Here is a 19,770-nt window from a genome sequence, read left to right on the forward strand (position 1 = left end):
GGCGGTACCGGGGCAGGGAAAGCCCGGCCCGGCCCGCAACGTCCTCAGCCCGCTCTCTCCCTCAGCTCCCGGCGGCTGGTGACCCTGGCGCGGGGCCTGGCCCCCGCCTTCCTGCGCTTCGCGGGCAAGAGGACGGACTTTCTGCAGTTCCACAACGTGAAGAACCCGGCCAAAAGCCGCGGCGGGCCCGGCCCCGACTACTACCTCAAGAACTACGAGGACGGTGAGCTGCGGGGCCGGGGGGGGGGGGGCGGGCACGGCAGCGAGGGGCTGCGGGCGCCGGGCGGTCCCGCTCCGCCTGCCCCGCGCTCCCTGCGCCCAGGCGGGGCCGTGCCGCGCCCGGCCAGTGCTGCCGCCGGGCACCGGGCACGGGAGCCTGCCTCATATCCTTCCCTTCCCGAGCCGGGAGGAAGCCGGGTTGCTCAGCGGAGTCCGCCAGCTCGTTGCCGGTGGGTCCGGCGGATGCCGGTCCCCGGGAACAAAAGGCCGGCGCCGGAGAGCGGGGCTTCTCGTATTCCGCCGACCCTCCGGCTCCCTTCACTCGCAAGTTCCGAGCGAGCAACGGCAGCAGCAGCGAGGGTTTTGCCCCGGCTGCAAGGCGTGGACCGGGCACTACGGCCGCGGGCTGCCCATGCACGCACCGCCTCACGGCTCTCGGGGAGCCCTGCCATTCCCCACGGGCCCTGCCGTCGGGCCGCCTTTCTCCTCCCGCCGCAGCCCCAGGGCTCCCCGCAGCCCCGCCGGGGTTAGTCGCGGCTGAGCCGCTCGGTCCCCTCGCCCGTCGGCCACCGGCCGGGACTGCACCCGCTCCGGAGTGCTCTGCCACCGTAGATCTTTCCGAAAGTGACAGCCTGGCCGACGGCTTTCTGCCGCTCCCCCCTCCTCGGCGACCCTGCCCTCTTCCCCAGCGGTCCTCAGCTGCACAAAGGGCTTCTTCACCTTTTGCGGCCCTTAATTCACACAAAGAAACGTTGTAGAAAAGTCAGGGCCAAGTCTCCGTCCTAAGGCATTTGTTTTAAGAAGTGGAATACCATGGCTGTGTGCAACAATTTGATGATTTCTCTTTCTTGCGTTATAAAAATAAAACTTTTAAAAAATTTCTTGCTCCATGACTTAAAGTAGCTGAAGATATTTCCATAAGTAATTTGGAAGGCCAATTAATGCCAGACAGATCCCAGTGGGTAGATCTGTGGAACAGAGGAAGCTTTGCAGAGATCTAGTCAGCGGCACAGTGCTGAATGGAAAAAGCAGATGCATTTGCCAGTTTTCTGATGGCTCTCGATCCCGCTGTTCCCTCACGTAACATCTGCTCTCCCCGAGATGACTGTCCCTCTATTCCCACATGTGGGCAGGTGGGTAAAATTGCATGCTCTCTCTTTCACTCTGTCTCCTAGCCAGAGCAATCCCGATGTTATTCCTCGTTTTTCTTCTCCTTTGTAACAAGTCTTAGGCTAAAGGTTTGTTGTAAGCTCTTCCTACTGGGATGTACTTCAGGAGAAAATACTGACCAAACCTGCTACAGCCACCTTGAACGGAAGAAGTTAGATGTAGTGCATGAAACTGTGGATGGGACTTATACAAAACATTTGTAGGAATAAATGTTACCACTTCCAATATTTCAACAACTTCCAGGAGAGAACTTACACTTATTAAATGTCTTCAAAACGTCTTTCATGTTAGGGAAGGACTGAAAGCTTTGGGGTTTTTTTTCAATTTTCCTCGTGGCAATAAAGTTGAAATGTAGCAGCCCTTCAAAATGAAGCTTCTCACAGAAGTTGTAACCACAGGTCTTAACTTTTCATCACTTAAATATGGAACAGAACCGTTGCGAATGGGGGTGAGGGAAGGAGGGGACACATGTGGTGTGTATCAAGCATCAGTGTAAATCAGAAAGGTGTGCTAAAAGGGATTTCCTGCCTGGAAGCAAAGCTTAAGAACAAAGTAGTTGTTCTTAAGGTCTATATGCAAACTCCAGGGCTAGAGTTGCTGGTAGCTTGCATCTTTTTGTACTGAGGCTGCACTGAGCGCTTCACTAGAGGGATCCAGTTGTCCAAAATGTAATCCTAATATGCCACTGCAACTCTGCCCTGCTGTACTGAATCTGAGCAGCCATCTTCTCCTTTTGGAGCACTGGTCTGGTTTCTGTTCCCTCATCTATGGCTTGCCCAGGACCTGCTTGGGATCAGGACATGCACAAATGTGCAAGCAGATGCCCTTACTGCGAAGAACTTACAGCCTGAGCAGACAGCACAGAAAAAGAGATGGCAATCAGAACCTGAGCATGTGAGAAGCCAGCAACATCCCACTAGGTACCCTTCCTCTTTTCCAAGTTATCTGGGGTAGTTGAGGTTGTTTTCGACATCTGTGGGCTTTTTTATGTCCAGCTCTGTTTCATGAAATTCATTGTCTAAACTTCAGTGTCACAGGAGTGGGGAAGAAGCTGGGGCGCTCCATTAGTTTAAAAAGTCAGGAATTAATTAGGAATTCACAGATTTCTCTTTTAAGTCTTATGCATCACCTTAGTGATTTTTAGTGACAAGTGACAGTTTGGTTGTTTTCTGCTTTGAGTTTGCCCCGTGGGTGCACACAGGCTCCAGGCCTGTGACCCCAGTGCCTGGGCTCTCTTTGCAGCCCCTGTGGGTGTTTCTGTGCCATGTGTCCCCAGGTGGCCTGTGCACAGATGGGGAGTGAAGGGCACATCTTATGTTCCTTTCAGCTGCAGCAGCTCAATAGGGTGCAGGACTGAGAGGTGGAGGGTGGATGTACAAGACTGCTCAGAGAACTGCAGTTGCTAATGAGGAGCTCTGTGAGTGAGGTTCACGTCACAGGCAGCTGCCCTGCTCTGCATGCTTACAGGATACACTAATGTGGCCATCAGGCATTCAGATGGGCAGCAGCATCAGTAGATGGGCTTTGCAGCATCCTTCATGGATCTTCTGCCCTGTGACTATGCTTGCTGGAGTTTGAATGAGTCTCTGTGCAGGATCTTTGCGCTGTAATATCCACCTGTGGCACCTCATTGCCATCTAGACCAGGTATTCCTCACTGCAACCTTGGTGGTCTTTTCTGTCTCTGTAGTGCTCTGCCTTTCTGATCATCAGAGCTCCTTCAATTCTTTCCCCTCCATTTAAAATTGTGTTTATTTCCTTTTCAAACCATCACAGCCATGCATACCTCCACCTTTTGAAAACTGCCTTTACCTAGACCTGCCTTTGAGTTCACCAACACATCTTTTTCCTCTCTTTTCCTCCCCTCTGAGGATTATAGTAGTTGCTTTTGACTGGTATCTAAAATGTACTTCATTTTCCTGAAAGAAGATGTTATCTTTAGACTTCAATGTCATTCTTTTCTTTCGCAAGTTCTTCCTTGAAGCACAGAGCTGGAAGTACCGTGTGTGTACTGTGTCTTTCCTTTGTCACTCTGAACAGCCTCACCCTACTCCAGACCAGTCATGTTTGGGCAGTAAAGATAATAAAGCGGTGAGTGATCTATGGTGGCAGCCCTATGATGCCCACAAAGAGGTTGCGTGTGGTGACTTGTTTCAGCACTGCATAGAAAGCTGGCACAGCAGTTTTATCACCTGGTGGCAAATTTGTCCGTACCTGACAGAGCAACTTGTAAAAGCAGCTGCCTATGAGGGACAGTTTAGGTGAGCAAAGAGTGTAGGGATGATGACATGGCTATATGTATCCCCTGAACTTTGCTACATATTAGAAGGTCATCTAACTATTCAGCTACATTTGCACCCCCATCTGTAGAGTATGCCAGTTGGCTGCCATCCTGTGCAGATGGGTTTCTCTCCTGGCACAGGCATATGTCTGATTCCTGGGCTGGTACCAAGATGTAACATCTCATGTTCAGTCTATGTAGTAGATCTCCTTTTGCTGTTGGATTGCCTACCAGGCAATCTCTTTGGCTTATCCTTTCAACTGCCTCATACGTGCCAAGGACCAACTGGGTCTGAGGAATGGGACAATAAGAAACACTGGTCTCCAGGAAAACAGGCTTGAGCACTCCTTTTTGGAGAAAATGCACAAGGCTCCCTGTTTGCTCAGGCTATAGTTGCTGATATGAAACCTCTTCTGAAGTTGGATTTGCTAAAACTAGATTTGCGTGTTGCCCAGGAGATTGGTGTTGGAGTGTTATGTGTGATGCGGAGACTTGGTGTTGGTTCAGCAAGGGATGCTGCAGGTGTTGTCTTAGAGCCTGGACCTAGAGCCCGTTTTGGAAGCTCCTTGCTGGTTCCATGGCGTGAGTTTGGTTGGCTAGTGTGGAAACTCCTCATCTGCAAGGCAGTCCTCGGCTGCCTCTCACCTCAAAGCCACACAGGCCAGCTTTGGGCTATCCATGGTGGCATAAACTTTGCTTAGACTTTCCCCCTGTGCATATGTGCTGTGAAGAAAAACTCAAGGGAAAAAGAGAAGTTACTTGTAGCTGGAATTCTTCAAGATGTGTTGGCCAAAGCACATGGCTTCTCTGTCCTATCCCTGAGAATTTACCCTGTGTGGCTGAGGCCAGAGGACATTTACCACTCACAGCCAGTATGGCCCTGCATGGGTCATGGGAGGGAGAGGGGAAGGGAAGCACATAGGCATGCTGTAGGTAGTGCGTCAGAAAAGTTTCTGAGCTGAAGTGCATATGGAGAACACATTTCAAAAATACTCTCTTAATTGCTGGTAAGTTACTTCCTTCTATTTTATCTCCTTTTTTGGAGAGGATACTGGGCATCTGGAAAAATGCCCAATTACCACAAACAGTAGAAAAAAAAGGGAAAAGACATATTTCTTATGCCTTCCACACTGGTCAGGAGATTTTGCCATATAGTGTGGGAAACTTCACATTATGCTGTGTAATCCTGGCAGAGGTTTTCTGGGCATCCTTTCAGTCAGATCCATTCCTTCAGGTACCTGGCACTGCATCTGAACCTTGAGATTTGTGTCAGAATGTCATTTCACCCTTGATTGCACAGGCAGCTTCTAGGGTGCTGTGCTTTTAGAGTATATGCAAGAGTCTTGCATATCAAGTGAAAAGGAAGACTGCTAAATGACTGGAGGATTCCTTTAAATGTGTTTGGGGTTGCACAGAGGCTGGAGCTGACCTCAGCCAGGGCTGCTGCTCCCGCCCTTCTGTCTCTTCTGGCACATTTCTGCCCTCTCCTATGACTGGAGCCTGACTATACATGGTGAGTCAGTTCAGGGAACTCAGCTGTCCAAAACCTGATGGTGGAGAGGTGATTGCACTTCAGCTTGTTCAGCTGCCTGAACCGATTGATGGTGCGTAACCATCGAGGTCTAGAGGACAGTGTTTGGAAAGGAAAGCCTCCACTGAAAGGTAGGACTACAGCAGCCTCAGCTTTGGTTAGATTAAATCCTACAAAATTGTGTCCTAAAGGTGGTGAAGCTCATCTCTTGGTTCTCAAAAGCATAGGTCCCCATGCCTTGTGTTTTTTGACTCACTCTATGTCCTGCTGCTTCTTCCCTTGTGGTGACTCTGGCATGATTTTGATTCTCTGCTAAGCCAGCAGAAAATTAATTCAGGAAAAAAAGATGCAACTGGTTTACTGTGAATTCAGGGAGCAGGGTCATCGTGGGGTATAAGGGTATGAGTCAGAGCAAGAGAGGGTTATTGTCATGTGTCTGGGACTGCTCCTTTGGCTCTGCCAGCTCATAAAATGTTGCAGCAGGTGTTTCTGAATGAAGAACCATCCTATTGTCCCAGTAAAAATGAACAAATGCATTTTCCTTTATAAAAAGAATCACTTTCTGTTTCGGGTCATCCAGAGCCCCTTTCTTGTCTGCCTAGGGGTCCCTTGGCAGTTTAGCATCTGTCCTTTCAGAGCATGCAGAGAAAACAGTTGTTTTTTCACCCTCTGAGTGTTTAAAACACAGCTCCTTTGGGAGTGCTGCAGCATTTCAGAGATTGCAAGCACTCAAGATGGACAGATCCTCTGATGTCCTTCTATCTTCTGGGAGTTGCCAACCCTGGGGCTGCTCCACACCTTGGTGTGAGCTCCGAGGCAATCTCCTGCTCTCCAGTGTCCAGGGGCTGTGATTGCAGGGAAGGACCTGCAACCTGCTCTTGCTGGCAGGAGGTTCTGTGTAAGGAGCTCCAGTGCTTTCCTCAGAAATTAAAAAGAAAAGGCTGTAGAAATCATCTTACACAAGGTAAGGGAGATAGTGCCTATGTAGGAAATACTTCCAAAGGTTGTTTATCTCCATGTTTTGTTTTTGAATTTCAAACTGTTTTGCTAGAATCATGCATGAAACTTCCCTTAATAACTGGAGGAAATGACACAACGAATTTGATCTGATTTGTTACCTATTGGTTGTTATATGGGTGCTACAGAAGATTTCTGTAGTTACATGTTCGTTTGTTTCTAACAGGCATCCTAAATTATCTAAAAAACATATTTTTTCTAGTTCCACACTTCTTTCTATGCTACATCATCTTCTTATGAAATAAAAGGGATTAATGCAAAGTTACATGCGTGGGGGAAATGCGTGTGACTTTTCGTATACCACTGTGAGTTCTAAATTAGCAGTTGCCATTCAGGGAAAATGTTTTGAATTTATTATGGATTGATCTCTGAATATATTTAGAGAAGTAAAAAGTGAATACAGTGTTAGGGATATTAGAAAAGAATTGGAGAAACTTATTGAGAGCATTCCTATGCTATAAGCAGACTAAGTGATGACATACTAATCAGCATAAAGACTACATACATGTAGAATAGGGTGATGGAAGTGATCAGTCACAGCTTTCAGGCATAAAGATTAGTTTGGGTTTTTTTCAGCTTTGGAAAAATGACTGAGAATACAATAAATGCTCTGAACTCAGTGGCACGAGGGGAAGACAATTTGGGAATGATTATTTCCTTGTTTTCATGACAGAAGAAGTAGTGAGCATCCTGTGGAATTATTACATATGAAACAAACAAATATGCCTTTTTAATATAGTGGGAAATAACTTGTGGAACTCATTGTGAGGGAATTTTTCCCAGCTAAAAGAAAGGAGGATACTAACATGTCACAAATTTGCCTATTGAAGAAAGACAGGATGAGAAGGCATTTTCTGGCTTGAGAAATCTTCAGACTTTCTAAATAGAAATTGTGTTCCCAATTTCACAGTCACTAGGCATTTTAGAATAATCTCAGCAGACAAATCGGTTGGGTTTTTAAAAGCATTTTAAAATGTGTTGATTTAAAAAAGTAGGTGTTTTACAAGTTTGGCAGCCCACAATTCATGAGCCGTGAAACATCTATTTAACCTCTGCACTAACACTGTTTTCTAATATTCCAGGTTTTTAGTAAGAATATTCAGGTTTTCTTAACAGAAAATTCTATATAAATTTCCTTTTAAATTCCCTTTGTAAGACTGGAAAGCTGAAGCAAACAGTCCCATTAGGAGGACGAGCAAATTTGGCTTGTTCTGGTGCCGTGGCAATGTTGACTGTGGCTTTTGCAGTAGTGGTGATGACTGTGGGCAGTGTTTGCTTTCACACACAGAGAAATATGAGTTACTTCTCATCACCACCTCTCCATCGCACATCCCTGTGACTGTAACCACATCCCTCTGTCCTGTCCACCTAAACCTGTGTGTGTGCCTTCCTCTTTCCAGCTGATCAGCTGCAACAGTGTCTGCTCCCTGAGTCACTCCTGGAAGGGAATTGCCTCCAGGCAGATGGTGACATGAGCCACAGGATGGGTCCTCGCACGCAGGCCATGCTGATGCTGTTTAAATTCTTATGTGCAGAAGCTCACTGTGGGTCCTGGCAGGCAGCTGGGAGCTGTCTCTGTGTGCTGGGTGGAGGTTTCACAGTTTCGGAGCTCTCTGGCCTGGTACTGGTATGTTGGGAAATAGTGCAAGTGACTCACAGAATCGTAGAATCATTTTGGGTGGTAAAAGACCTTTAAAATCATCAAGTCTAACCACTCACCTCACACTGCCGAGCCCACCACTAACCCATCTCCCTCAACACCTCATCTATGTGTCTTCTAAATATCTCCAGGGATGAGGACTCCCCCACCTCCCTGGCCAGCCTGTTCCAGTTAAGAAAGGCAGCGTTAGAGCTCCTCTGGTCCTGGGATGAGCATCTTGCTCAGGGATGGGATTGCAATGCTTGTGTCGCTCCAGAGGGGTGTTTTCTCACTTGTTCTTCAGACTTTTTTGGTGAGTCGGGTGGCCTCCATGAGCGTGCAGATCCACAGGCACAACAGAGGCAGGCACTCGGCAACAAACCAGCACATGAGCATCCCCCATCCAGGCTTCGCAGCCTGGCGGCGGGGGAGCTCCTACCCGACACCTCCGCCGCTCGCGGGGTAGCGGCGGACAGCAGGCGGGGGCCGAGGCCGGTCTTTCCCGTCGGCGCGCCGGTGGCTCCCGCCAGCCGCAGCTCACCTGACCGCCACACGGGTGTGCTCCCGCCATAGCGCACGGCGGCTGCCGGGCCCGGCGCGGCGGCTGCCGGCGCGGCGGGACCCACCGCGGGCCGCCCCGGAGCGCCGCCGCCGGGGTCCGCGCGGCCGTGCTGCGGCTGCCGCGGGCGCGGGGCTGAGCTGGCCAGGGTACTGACCCGGCCCGGCCCGGCCCGGCCCGCCCGCGCCCCTGCGCCCCGCCGGACGCCTTGGGAAAACATTTGGCATCCTCTGAGGCTCCCACATCTGGAGTTCTTCTCTCGCACTTCTGGCAAGAGCGGCTTGGTTTCGTGTCTTCCTGGGCAGTTTACTGCTAGGGTTTTTTTTCTCCCATTTCCATCGACGTTCAGCAAGGCGCTCCTCGCGGCTTTCTCTTTTCTGCCTCATCCTTTAAGATCGAGGGCTGCGGGCTCCTTGCTGGCTGTTTCCCCAGGGTTGCTCTTGCTGAGATTTCACCTGAGCCTCCAGATGCTGTGGCATGCCACCCCTCAGCCCTCGGTTCAGAAGAGTGGGTGTGCAGGTGCCCCTGCTGCCTCCCCTGCATCCAGTACAGCCTGGTGGGGTTTTGATGAACAGACACTGAGTTCTTTGAAGAGCTCTGTATCCCAGACTGTATCTGACCATTGTGTTTAAGCTGGAGCTCTAATGAATATGGATTCCACTTTCATTTTTATGTCTTGGACAAGTTTCTTGGGTCCTTCATCAGAGTACCTTGCATGTCTTTGCCTCTGCTTCCTGAATAGCTGCAGTGGCAGCTCTCTGAGAACCTCATGAAGAGTGCCCCCATTTTTTGTGCCCAACATGGTCTCTTGGACTCTCCCAGGGATTTGTCTGCATGTGACTTGATTTCCTTGTGTTAATCCCTGTCACAGCAGCTCCATCACCTCAGGACAGGACTCCAAATGCTGCTCTTGGTCCTCATTCCTGAGCCTGGTCCCCTAGGCCTGCCGTTTGTCCCCAGACCCTGCTGACAGTGTGCACAGGGCCATCCCTTGCCCAATGGCATGTTTGCTGTGAGTGAGGAGAGAACTCGTGTCCTTAACTACAGACCACGGATGCTTTAATGACATTAATGTTCTGAGCAGGCTTTTTTAGGCAGGCTTTAGACAATCTGTGTTAATACCCAAACTATGCAGTAAAGAGACAGAGCACAGCCTGGGCAAGACAAATGTAGTGACTCTAGGATGAGGCTCAGAGACAGGAAAAGAATTTGGCTTTCAGTCTTCCACCCCACCTTTGGAGGGGGTTCCCTGTCAGCCCAAAACATAGCAGAGCTTTGAACTTAGGTTTGCTGAACCTGAGATTTGTCACCTTGAGAGGCAGGAGCATGACTACTGGAAATAACTTCAGTTTTCCTTGATGTGTATAACAATAATGGAGCTGGAGAGTGTATGTGGAGCAAGATGTGGCTGTCTTCTGACAGCTCCCTCAGGAACTTCTAGCTATATGGGAATTGAACCAAGCTGGACAGTGTATGTGAGACAAGATATGACTCTCTCTGACAATACAGCAACTTCTAGCTGGATGGGAATTAAACCAAGCAAAGCGCAACCTTGTGATGCAAAGGGTGACCTCATGCAATATGGTGGAAGAACTCCAACTTCCATCCTTCCTTATCAGTGCTGGCTCCCTAAGGTTTTGTAAGAATCAGACACAGCATATGGTGCCTGTGGATCTGAGCATGTTACAGAGTTTATTAAACTCAGAAAGGAACCTTGCATAACTAGTGTGCACGACTCTCCTCCTGTTTTGACCAGACATCTCTTACTGGATTCTTGTTCTGCCTTTCTACCTCCATCTTTCTCTTTCTTCAGCAGGTGAGTTGTTCTAGGAAAGGCAATATCATATTCTAGTTTAATTCTAATGTCATTCTAATATGACTTATAAAATGCTTATATGAAGAGAAAACGATTGTTAAATAATCTTTCTGCCTCCTGAATTGAATGTCAGGAGTTAGAAGGGTACAGAGACCTCTTCAAAGAGTCAAAAGCCATGCTGACCTCCAGTCTACCTGTGCTAGCTGCAGTGAGGATAAACAAGGCAAAAATGAGCCTTCTTTGACACCTCTTTGATGGGCAAGGGTAAATGGAAGCCAGAGGTCACCAGAATGGGATTTAATCTTTTCTCATTGATTAATGTCAAACCCAGCAGTAACAGCATCATAACGTAAATGTTAGGAGACTTTTGTGCTTTCCTACAGGGCAAGGGTCATCATTGCAAGATATCAGCTGCTAGTCAGGTGAAGGATGGAAGGGCTGGTAGGTTGTGTGAACATATTGAAGTCAATGACTTGAGCTTTCTAGGGGAGAAAAGGAGACTTGAGCAGAGAAGGTTCATTGGATAGGTGGATCCAAGGGGTTTGGACCCTTTTTTTGGGGTTGCTGGTGCTGAGTGATGGTTGTGTGGCTGTTATGCTGGCTGGTGCTGATCCAAGCATCTGGTGAAAATGGAAGCTGAGGTTTGGCCATCTCCCTTTTTTCTTTCCCTTTGCTGTAGACATTGTTCGCAGTGACATTGCCCTGGATAAGCAGAAAGGCTGTAAGATCGCCCAGCATCCTGACATAATGTTGGAGCTACAGAGGGAAAAGGCAGCTCAGATGCACTTGGTTTTGTTAAAGGAGCAGTTTTCAAACACATACAGCAACCTCACATTAACAGGTAAGGCTGCAAGACCAGCTCTGGAGCCAGGAGCTGGGGCTAGTTCTTGCAAACTCACAGGTGTGTTAAAACCCCGGGTGCTTCATCTCTGTATGAATCAGCGTCTCTCTGGCTTCCTCTGTTTCCTACCCAGATTATAGGGTGCTGGGAGGGAAAGGACCTGTAGGAACTTGTGGTGGACTCTTAATGCCTCTGCAGCTGGCACCTACGCAGACACTCCAGATTTGGTGCCCCTGGACAGAATGTTTTCTATGGTCTGAGCTAAGCAGAATACCACGGCACGTGAAGTGCTGGAGAAATCTCCCTGCTAACTGTTCACGTCGATGGGGCTGCAGCAATTACTAAATTTGGAGTCCTTTAAGCTGCAGCTGATTTTTTTTTTCTTTCCAGAGCATGCACTTTGTGTGAACCCAGTAAATATTAAAGAGCAAATATAAAGGGATAATGGCCCAGACAGAGATGAGAGGATACTCTTTTTCTGGCAACTGTTTGTATTATCCAGGGAACAGAATCTCAAAGGATGGAGGAGACTGCCACAATTTGGATACACATTTAATGGTGCTTTTAAAGGACTGATGTTTTCAGGCAGTGAGTGGGCAGAAGGATGGAATCCCAGCAGTTAGCAGTGTCCTTTCATAGCTGCTCTCCTTATCACTACAGCTGGATGAGCCACAGACGATGGGAAGGAGGAAGAGACCAATAAATCAAATAAGATCCCCTTCTCCTCTTGCTGGGTCCTTTTCCTGTGAAAGGCAGGGAGGCATCTGATTTTTACGAGAGGGAGGGAGGGCCCTGTGCTCTGGCTGGGGGGGAGATGGCAAGCCCTGTGGTGGACCTCCCCTGCTGCTGGGCTGGGAGAGGCAAGTGGGTCCCGCACAACCTCCCCCATCTCTACTGCCACCCCTGATGCAATGTCCAGCCACTGCCCTGAAAGCAGCACAGATCTGCATCCTCCCCAGTGCAGCAGTGAGCTCTGGCTCTCTGGGGAACATCACCTGTGCTGGACCTCTTGGGAACTCCACATAGGTGGGATGGCGATACCAAGGCTGGCAGAAGGCTCAGCCCAGGGGGCCGGTGGGTGTTGGGGCCAGGAGTGTGGCTGAATCACATCATTCCTGAAAGCCTAGCATTTAAATGGGATCCTCAGAGCCGTTTCTCATTCTCTGTAACGTAATCCACTTGGCTGTTTATTCCCAGTACAACTGCTGGAATCAACATTGTCAGCTTTTCCCCTGACATCTTGCTTACTTTCCACTAAACAAACTTCCCTCGAGAAGAGAAGCTGCTCTCCCCTGTCCTCCTTCCCTCACTGCTTCAAAAGCTCTCCAGCATTGCTCACATTTTTTTACAGAACCTACAGAGCAGAGGTGCTACCTGGTTATCAGCTCAGCTCTTAGCCTTTCCAAGTGTGTTTATAGGATAGTTCAGAAGGTTTTAGCTGTAACTCTCCAGGGGGAAGAGAGCAATTTCACTGGAGTATTACCCAAAGAACTATTTTAATGTCCTTTAACTCCCTTTGAATGTGAGCAGAGCAACTTCGTAATTGTTATGAAGTTTAATCTTTTATTTCATAGACATAGTCTGAGAACATGGACTCTAGACAGCTAAGCATAATATTTAACTGGAACTCTACTAACTTGTGTAAATATTTCTCTTCTAGGTGATGGATCTGGTGTTTGGGGTGGGCAGAGGGGGTTGTACATCTGTTGCAGAAGGGCATTCCTTACGTTCAAAATTCAATCAGCCAGAGTTTGCTCGAGGACTTCTTTTTGTTCTGTGCAGTGGGTTTGTACAGTGCTGCAGGGAGTCCCCAGCTCGTGAGGCAAGGTGCAGGAACAAGGATGCAGGTTCAGAGAGGGACAGTGAAGGACTGAGTTTGCTGAGATGAAGTGTCGGGGGGGAAGTCTCAGAGAACAGGGCTTCCTCCTGGAGGGCTATACCCAGGAGTCCTTTGGCCTCATGCAACACATGTACTGGGGGTGACCCTCAGTGTCAAGGCTGGACCAGGGGATTTTCCTCCCCACACGCTTTTGTGTAAGAGGGGCTTCTACTCTTGCAGCGGTTCAGTTATACCAAAGAAATATAAATGGAGCATCTCGCGCAGTCTCGTGAGAATAAAGATGCTTTAGAATGAGATAGCTCCTCTAGGGGAGCTTGGGAGTAGGAATACCACTATGAGGTATCTTTATTACCATACCACTACCACTGTAGTGATTTGAGGGAAAAGTCTCCTTCTCTGCCTCCTCCTCTCAGATGACATACGAACAACTTGAAAGACCGTAGATTGGGTCTCCCACACTGCCTGCAAGTGTGGGCAAGTGATACTGCCATCAAACTTCCATGCAGCATCATCATGGCTTTAAGAACAAAAGCTCTCAGAGTGTAGGGAACAATTCTACAGTCCCTGTGGCATCAATGAAAATAGGATACTTCTTCAAATCTATTCACTAGTTGCACGTGGTTCCCAGTGTGCTCCTTACCTCAGCAATCAGGCAGGGCTGTGGTTTTGCACTGGGCTTTAAGCTGCTCCCAGCAGCAGGTACCTCCAAGGTAAGAAAGTGTCTTAAAATGAAATGTGTTTCTTTGTGCTAAGACATGACTGAGACTGAGTGAAGCCAGGCAGTCTTTCTGGCTCCCATTCCACCAGGAACACATGTTAAGACTCTGGCTTAGGCCACTTTGGTTTCTTTAGGCAAGTCCGAGCTTTCCTCAGCTCCTGTCTGCAGGCTGTCTCTTGCATCTTGCATTTGCTTTCTGTACGTGCTCTTTCTAGGCTTACTGTGCCTGCCTGACTGAGCTGAGTGATAGTCTTTGATCTGTGACAGTACTCTTTAAATGCTGTATAACATTTTGAGGCTTATTTATCTTTGTTGCTTTCCCCTTGATGCTCAGAGACAGATATCTTGTTTCACAGATCAGCATCTCTGATGCTCTCGAGCAAGCCTGTGGTGGAGCAGGGGGAGAATGCACAGCACCGTCTGCTCTCATCTGGGAACCACCTCTCTCAGCTCAGCCTGTGATGGGTAGGAGAGGAGGAGGAAGAATCTTTCCCTAGCTTCACTGCTTCTTCCCAGTTGAGTTAGGTGGAGCAAGCGATGATTCTTTTATGGCTTGTATCAGCTGGACTAGGAGTTGCAATCATCACTACAGGCTCCCCTCCTTTGCAGCCCCCAGGAAGAATGTTGAGATGATAGTAAGGTGATGTTGGAGTCCTGGAGCTAAGGGCACAATGCACAAGTGTCGGGCTGGCAGCAGGTGGGGTGTGAGGAACTGCCCAGGGCAGTGGAGAGAGTGAGTGAGCTTGTGGGGAGCAGGTCAGCAGCAGACAGAGCTTTGAGAGATTAAATCTGAACGAACCTCTCTGTGGTGCCAGTTTGTGCTGGATTATTGTGCTGCATTTGTACTTTAAGAGACTGGATATCTGCTGATTTCTGCACTGTTGTTAAGTAAAGCCTGTTAAGTGCAATGGAAGAGGGAACTGCCCTGGTCAATAGACATATGTGAAAAATGTCCCCCCCTGTATTGACTTGAAGTGTTAAGTGTAACTGAGTTTCCCAAGATACAAGTCCAAACCATAAATTTCCCTCTACGAGTTACCATCCTGAGGAAACAAAATAGTTCCCCACTTCTCATTATCAACAGTGGAGAAATGTCTCTTCTTTCTGCTCTGCCTTTTTTCTGAAGCTACAGTGCAGGTTACTTCACTGCATCAAGAGACCAGTGATGACAGCTCTTCAGCCTGTCCTACCACACTACATGTGCACTGAAAAGCCACTGAGGAGCCTCCAAGATGTATGGTGGAAACTCTCCATCTTGCCACATCATGCAATGCATGCTCTAAAAGCAGCAGTTGAGAGAGGAGACCTTCCTTACAGAGTACATAATGCTCCCATTTAACCTTCTGGTGTTCCACCCTGCTGAGGGCATTAGCAGGGGATCTCTTTCAGCTGCACTGAGAGACTTGGGGGGATTAAAATCAGATGGGAGCTGCTAGGAACAGAAGTGAGAGTTGCAGAAGATCACATTTCACTGTCTGTGTCCAATGCTGCAGTCAGGTGTTTTACACTGGCATCCCATCACCCCTGTAAATGTCATTAGGTAACTTAAACTCAGACATAACAGCAGTTTGTGAGCTGTTTGTGAGACTTCCCTTAGAAAAGTCTACTTCTGAAGATACTGGCAGCCAGGCAGAGACTCTCTTCATCCAGGGTAAATGGTATGGGTATGTGAGGTGGTGATGACAGAGAGTGCACACCAGCTTTTGCCAAGTGGGGATGCATAATGGTGGGATGAGCGGAGGAAAGTAGAGAGTAGTGGAGCAATGGGTTTGTGGCTACTGCAGAACAACCATGTATGGGGTAGCATGAAGCAAGGATGAGGGCAGTATGTCTGCGTGAAGAGCTTGCAGGTGAGAATCTGTCCCACAGAAATATCTTTTTCCTTCTCTCCCCTGAAGACAGTGAGAGCCAGAGTTATGCTTGTTCCTTAGCAGGGAATCACGTGGCTCAGGTTGAGCACCTGTGACATTTGTGTTTCTTGCACTTATGAACCTCCCCCGGTGGTTTTGTGATTCCTGATGAGTGCTGTGGCTCTGGGAGGTGGTGGTCCTGGAGCAGGACATGTCTGCAGGGCCTGGGTGTGGTCCCATGGGGTGCTGGGTCTAGAGGGGCTTGTGGCTCAGAGGCTGCCCTCGCGAGGGGGTTTACGCAGAGAGCAGTGCTTGGGGCTGAGTGTGCTCTTGATGCCTGTGCTGCCAGACACAAAAGTTGTCCTGCTTGTTTTGGCTAGTTTTCCCCAGATACACAGTTTTATCCCTACTTAAAGCTATCTCCATGAGGTTGGGGCTGGGGGGCACCTTGTGAGATAGAGTTTGGGATGGTTGTTGCAGAGGTAAGTGCATCTTCCTTGCCTTTTTGACAGCTTGTTTGGTATCAGCTGCCTAAACAGCACATGGTCTGCACAGCAGTAATATGTAGCATGGCTGTTTTGCTGGGTGCTGCACTGGGGTGGTCTGCCTTGCTCTTACTCTGCAGCTTTCTTTCAAGGAAAGTGCTCCCTGGGGCTGTGTAACAGGCCTGTGAGTGGCTTTTGGATCAGGCTGCCTGCTCTTCTGTCCATCACAGCCCTGTACATTACGTACATTATCCACAGCATTGCACAAAACAGATCTGCAAAGGACCTCAAGAGGGCATCTTCTAGCCTTTTCCGTGACAAATCAGCTGTACCTGGTCTCTGCTTGGGAAAAGGTGTATAAGGAGAGGCAATACCTTTTATGTGAAAAATGGACAAATTGAGGGGGGGACACGACACACCTTTTGTTGGGGCTGAAGAATAAAAGGAGAATTCAAAGCTAAATACGCAGTGAAAATAATTTCCATGAGTTTGTCTTCTTGATTAGCAAAACTAGAGCACTGGTGGAGAAGTCATGTCAGCAAGGGGAAGCTCCTCTGGGAAAGACAGAGGGAGAGAGAACTGTTGTGGAGCGCTGTGGGAGGAAGGGACCAGACAAATTGTAATATACTGTTAAAACAAGATCTATACTGAGCCCATCATTAATGACCAGCAAAGTTGCTGTGTCCCTTCTGAGGATGGTTTGCAGGTGTCTTCTGAGACCTGGGGATCAGAACTGAGGCGATGGTGCTGGGAAAAATAAACTATGGGAAACAATCATCTGTTGTAACTATTTTTGTGTCGTTATCAGGTTTTTTTAATATTGAGCTCATTCTGAAGCAAAGTGGCTGTTTGGTTTTACTACACAGCTTTCTGAGGGTGTTTGGTGCATAGCTGAAATACATTGCATTCCTGGGCACATCTGTGTCAAACCAGCAGGTTGTTGAGGCTGAGTGGCAAGGCACTGGTGTTGCACAGGTTGTGGGGACAGGACTGTTAACTCAATCAAATGATATGGTTTTATCCTTGCTCTTAAACCTGCTGTGATGGGAATGATGTACCCTCCTCCGGCACTTGTCTCTCAGGTGTAATTATCAGTACCATTATGGAGTGGGTATTTTAAACATCTCTTGCTTCAATTTAAGCTTGTTATGGCATGTCCTCTCCCTGTGGACATGGAGAAGAGCTTATAGCACTCCTTTCCTCTTTGCAGAATCTTTTACATATTTAAAGCTTGTTATCATGTTTCCCCAAAGACTTTTGGTCTCTACACTGAACAACTGCCTTTCGTTTGCTCTTTCCTCATGGCTGTGTTATTTTCAAGTTGAATGACACGTGTGGTTGATTCTGTCTCTTGAGGTCCCTTTCAGCCCTGTTTAAAATTTTTTGTGGTTCTGTATTTTGTTGGGGTCCCTTGGGCTCCCTCCAGTTGGTCTGGGCTCTTTTTGAAGCACATTGCCTTGAAATGGGTGTGGTGTTGTAGCTGAGGCTTTTCTTGACTGTGAAGAGTGGGAGGGTTATTTCAGGTACTTCATATGTGACACTCCTGTCTGTGTACCTCTGCATAATAGTGGAGATCTTGGTATAATATTGCCTGTACTTCTGTGTACCATTTCCCATCCAGCTGTGTATTCCCCATATGGAATTTCATCTAGATTCTATTTTCCTAATTTTCTAATTAAAAATGTTATATGAAACTGCCTTGTGAAAGCAAACATCCGTTGCCTCCATCTCACGATATGCAAGACCTTTTTGCTCTAAGAGAAGGCAGGTTGCTTTCACAGGGCAGGGCTACCTTTTCCAGCAGATCAATTGTTTGCTTTGTTTCAATTTTCAAGGAGTTGAAGCTATGTTGAATGGCTTGCAATTTCCTTGATTTTTCAACCTGTTGAATATAGCCACTATATTTACCCCTCTTCCAGTCTTTTGAAATCTCATTTGTCAGTTCCCAGAGATAGTTGCTGACAGACCTCAGCCTACTTGAAGACATCAGAGTTTGGTAGCGTTCATTCTGTTCACGTGCTACCACACCTTACATATTTACTCTGCTGCTTTTAATTACATTAACTTTGTGGTCTTAGTTATCCTATTTTTTTCATGAAGTCTGAACCAACAAAAGCATTAAACAGTTCAGCTTTAACTCTGTGAGTTGTTGGCTATTGTGAAATTGTCCCAATTTATACCTCCTTGCTTCCTGAGACAGCTGTGAGCCAAACCCCTGGGAGCCCCCGCCTCCTCTTACCCTAATTAGTAGTTTTACAACTCTGTGAGCGCTGTTATGTGCATGTATGTGTGTGTGAGAGAGGTCATGAAGGTGAATCTCTTTTTCAGGTGACACTGTAGTCTGTTAAGCAACACTTTGGCTTTCTCATTATCTGATTTAGTTATTGCTTTTGTAACTGTGGAGAATGTGGCTTCTTAATACGTGTTCACCGTTTATTAAATTCAATTTACTGTCTAACTTAACTAGCCTCACAAGAGAAGATGGTTTATGAATTTTGCATCTTAAAATTAGCAATTAGATGTACATTATAATATGTAATGTCATTACCAGAACCAGCCAGTTCTGGGTGCTGCATAGAGAATAAAGAAAACACATAAACCTAACAGAAAACAGATTTGGGGGGGAGGGCTGGCACTCAGTAACAGCTTTGGAAGGGCTTGTGGCTTGCTCAGTGGTATGAACCAATCTATTAACCTTTTCTCCCGGCTCAGGAGGTGATGAATTCTTTGGTCTGCCTCTTCCCACCAATGTAGTTATCAAATGTCTCCTCGTTACCGCTGGTGATCCCTGCTGCGAGCAGTTTCTGTTCAACACTTGGCTCTCTTGCTCCCTCTCTCTCTCCCGGTGCTGTTCCTTTGTGCTCATCCACATCAGCCTGATGGAGTTTCCATTTCTCCTTCATGTGCTGCAAGCCCTGGAGGAGGCTGTGAATTACCCTTACCATACCCCCAGACTAAGATAATGTACCTTTGTTTCCTTATCTTGTTGCCTGTGTACAAAATACCCTCTTTCCTAAACTCCCTTTTCATTCTGCAGGCAATCCCACTTGCCAGCCCTCTGAGGTTACTGAAGCCTCTCTCCTTGCAAAGCACTTTTTTTCACTCTGATGCTATTTTCTCTTCTATTCCTAGCAAGTCCAAACAATCCTTTTGGGCTCGCTCACCCACAGTGTTTCCCATCACCGTGGTTGTTCCTGGTTTTTCTCTGTGGATGAGAATCAAACCTTGAGGAGCCTCCTTTCTAGTTTTGTTCTTGTCTCTTCTTTCACATTTTTTTTTAGCTCGGTGCATTCCAGGAACTTGATGCAAGGCTGTGTCTGATGTCTTTCTTTCCCAGCAAATGTGTGGGCAGTTAAAGGTCCCTAATTACCAGTGGATTCTGTGTTTCAGATGCTCCCAATAGGCCCGTTCTTCTGATCTCCCTGATTTTGTAGCCTAAAGCAGACCCCTGGTGTGCCAGTGTCTGGGTTCCTTCCATTCTTACCTTACACAGAGGTTTTTATACCTGCCCTTTGTACTACTGAATTTCACTCCCTGCTTTTATGCTGGATCTTGAGATCATCCAGACCTTCTTGTGTGATGTTTCTCATCCTCTTCTGCGCTGATGATAATTTTCCTTTTTGTCAGCATCCTGCTTTACTCTGACTTTCAACCCCTGGATCTTGCTTTGCCTCTCACCACAAGGTTAGAAACCCCCTCTCCTCTCACACTAACGTAATGCCTACGAGCAGCAGTTGAATCTTGTAGATTTTCCTCTTTCGCAAGCTGAATAGATTTAGCTTCACTTTGCCAAAGTCCCTTATTC

General features: G+C 47.7%; 1 protein-coding gene across 2 annotated transcripts in view; it reads left to right on the forward strand.

The window, feature by feature from the left end:
* Positions 1-19,770, forward strand: part of HPSE2 (heparanase 2 (inactive)) — a 111,595-nt gene that overhangs the window by 1,374 nt on the left and 90,451 nt on the right. For both annotated transcript variants that reach the window (XM_062001912.1, XM_062001911.1), the window contains exons 2-3: positions 66-223; positions 10,911-11,072. In XM_062001912.1, coding sequence (XP_061857896.1) covers positions 66-223; positions 10,911-11,072 — 320 coding nt within the window. The remainder of the gene's footprint in view (positions 1-65; positions 224-10,910; positions 11,073-19,770) is intronic.

The sequence above is a fragment of the Colius striatus genome, chromosome 8 (assembly GCF_028858725.1).
Source record: "Colius striatus isolate bColStr4 chromosome 8, bColStr4.1.hap1, whole genome shotgun sequence".
Taxonomy (NCBI): Eukaryota; Metazoa; Chordata; class Aves; order Coliiformes; family Coliidae; genus Colius; species Colius striatus.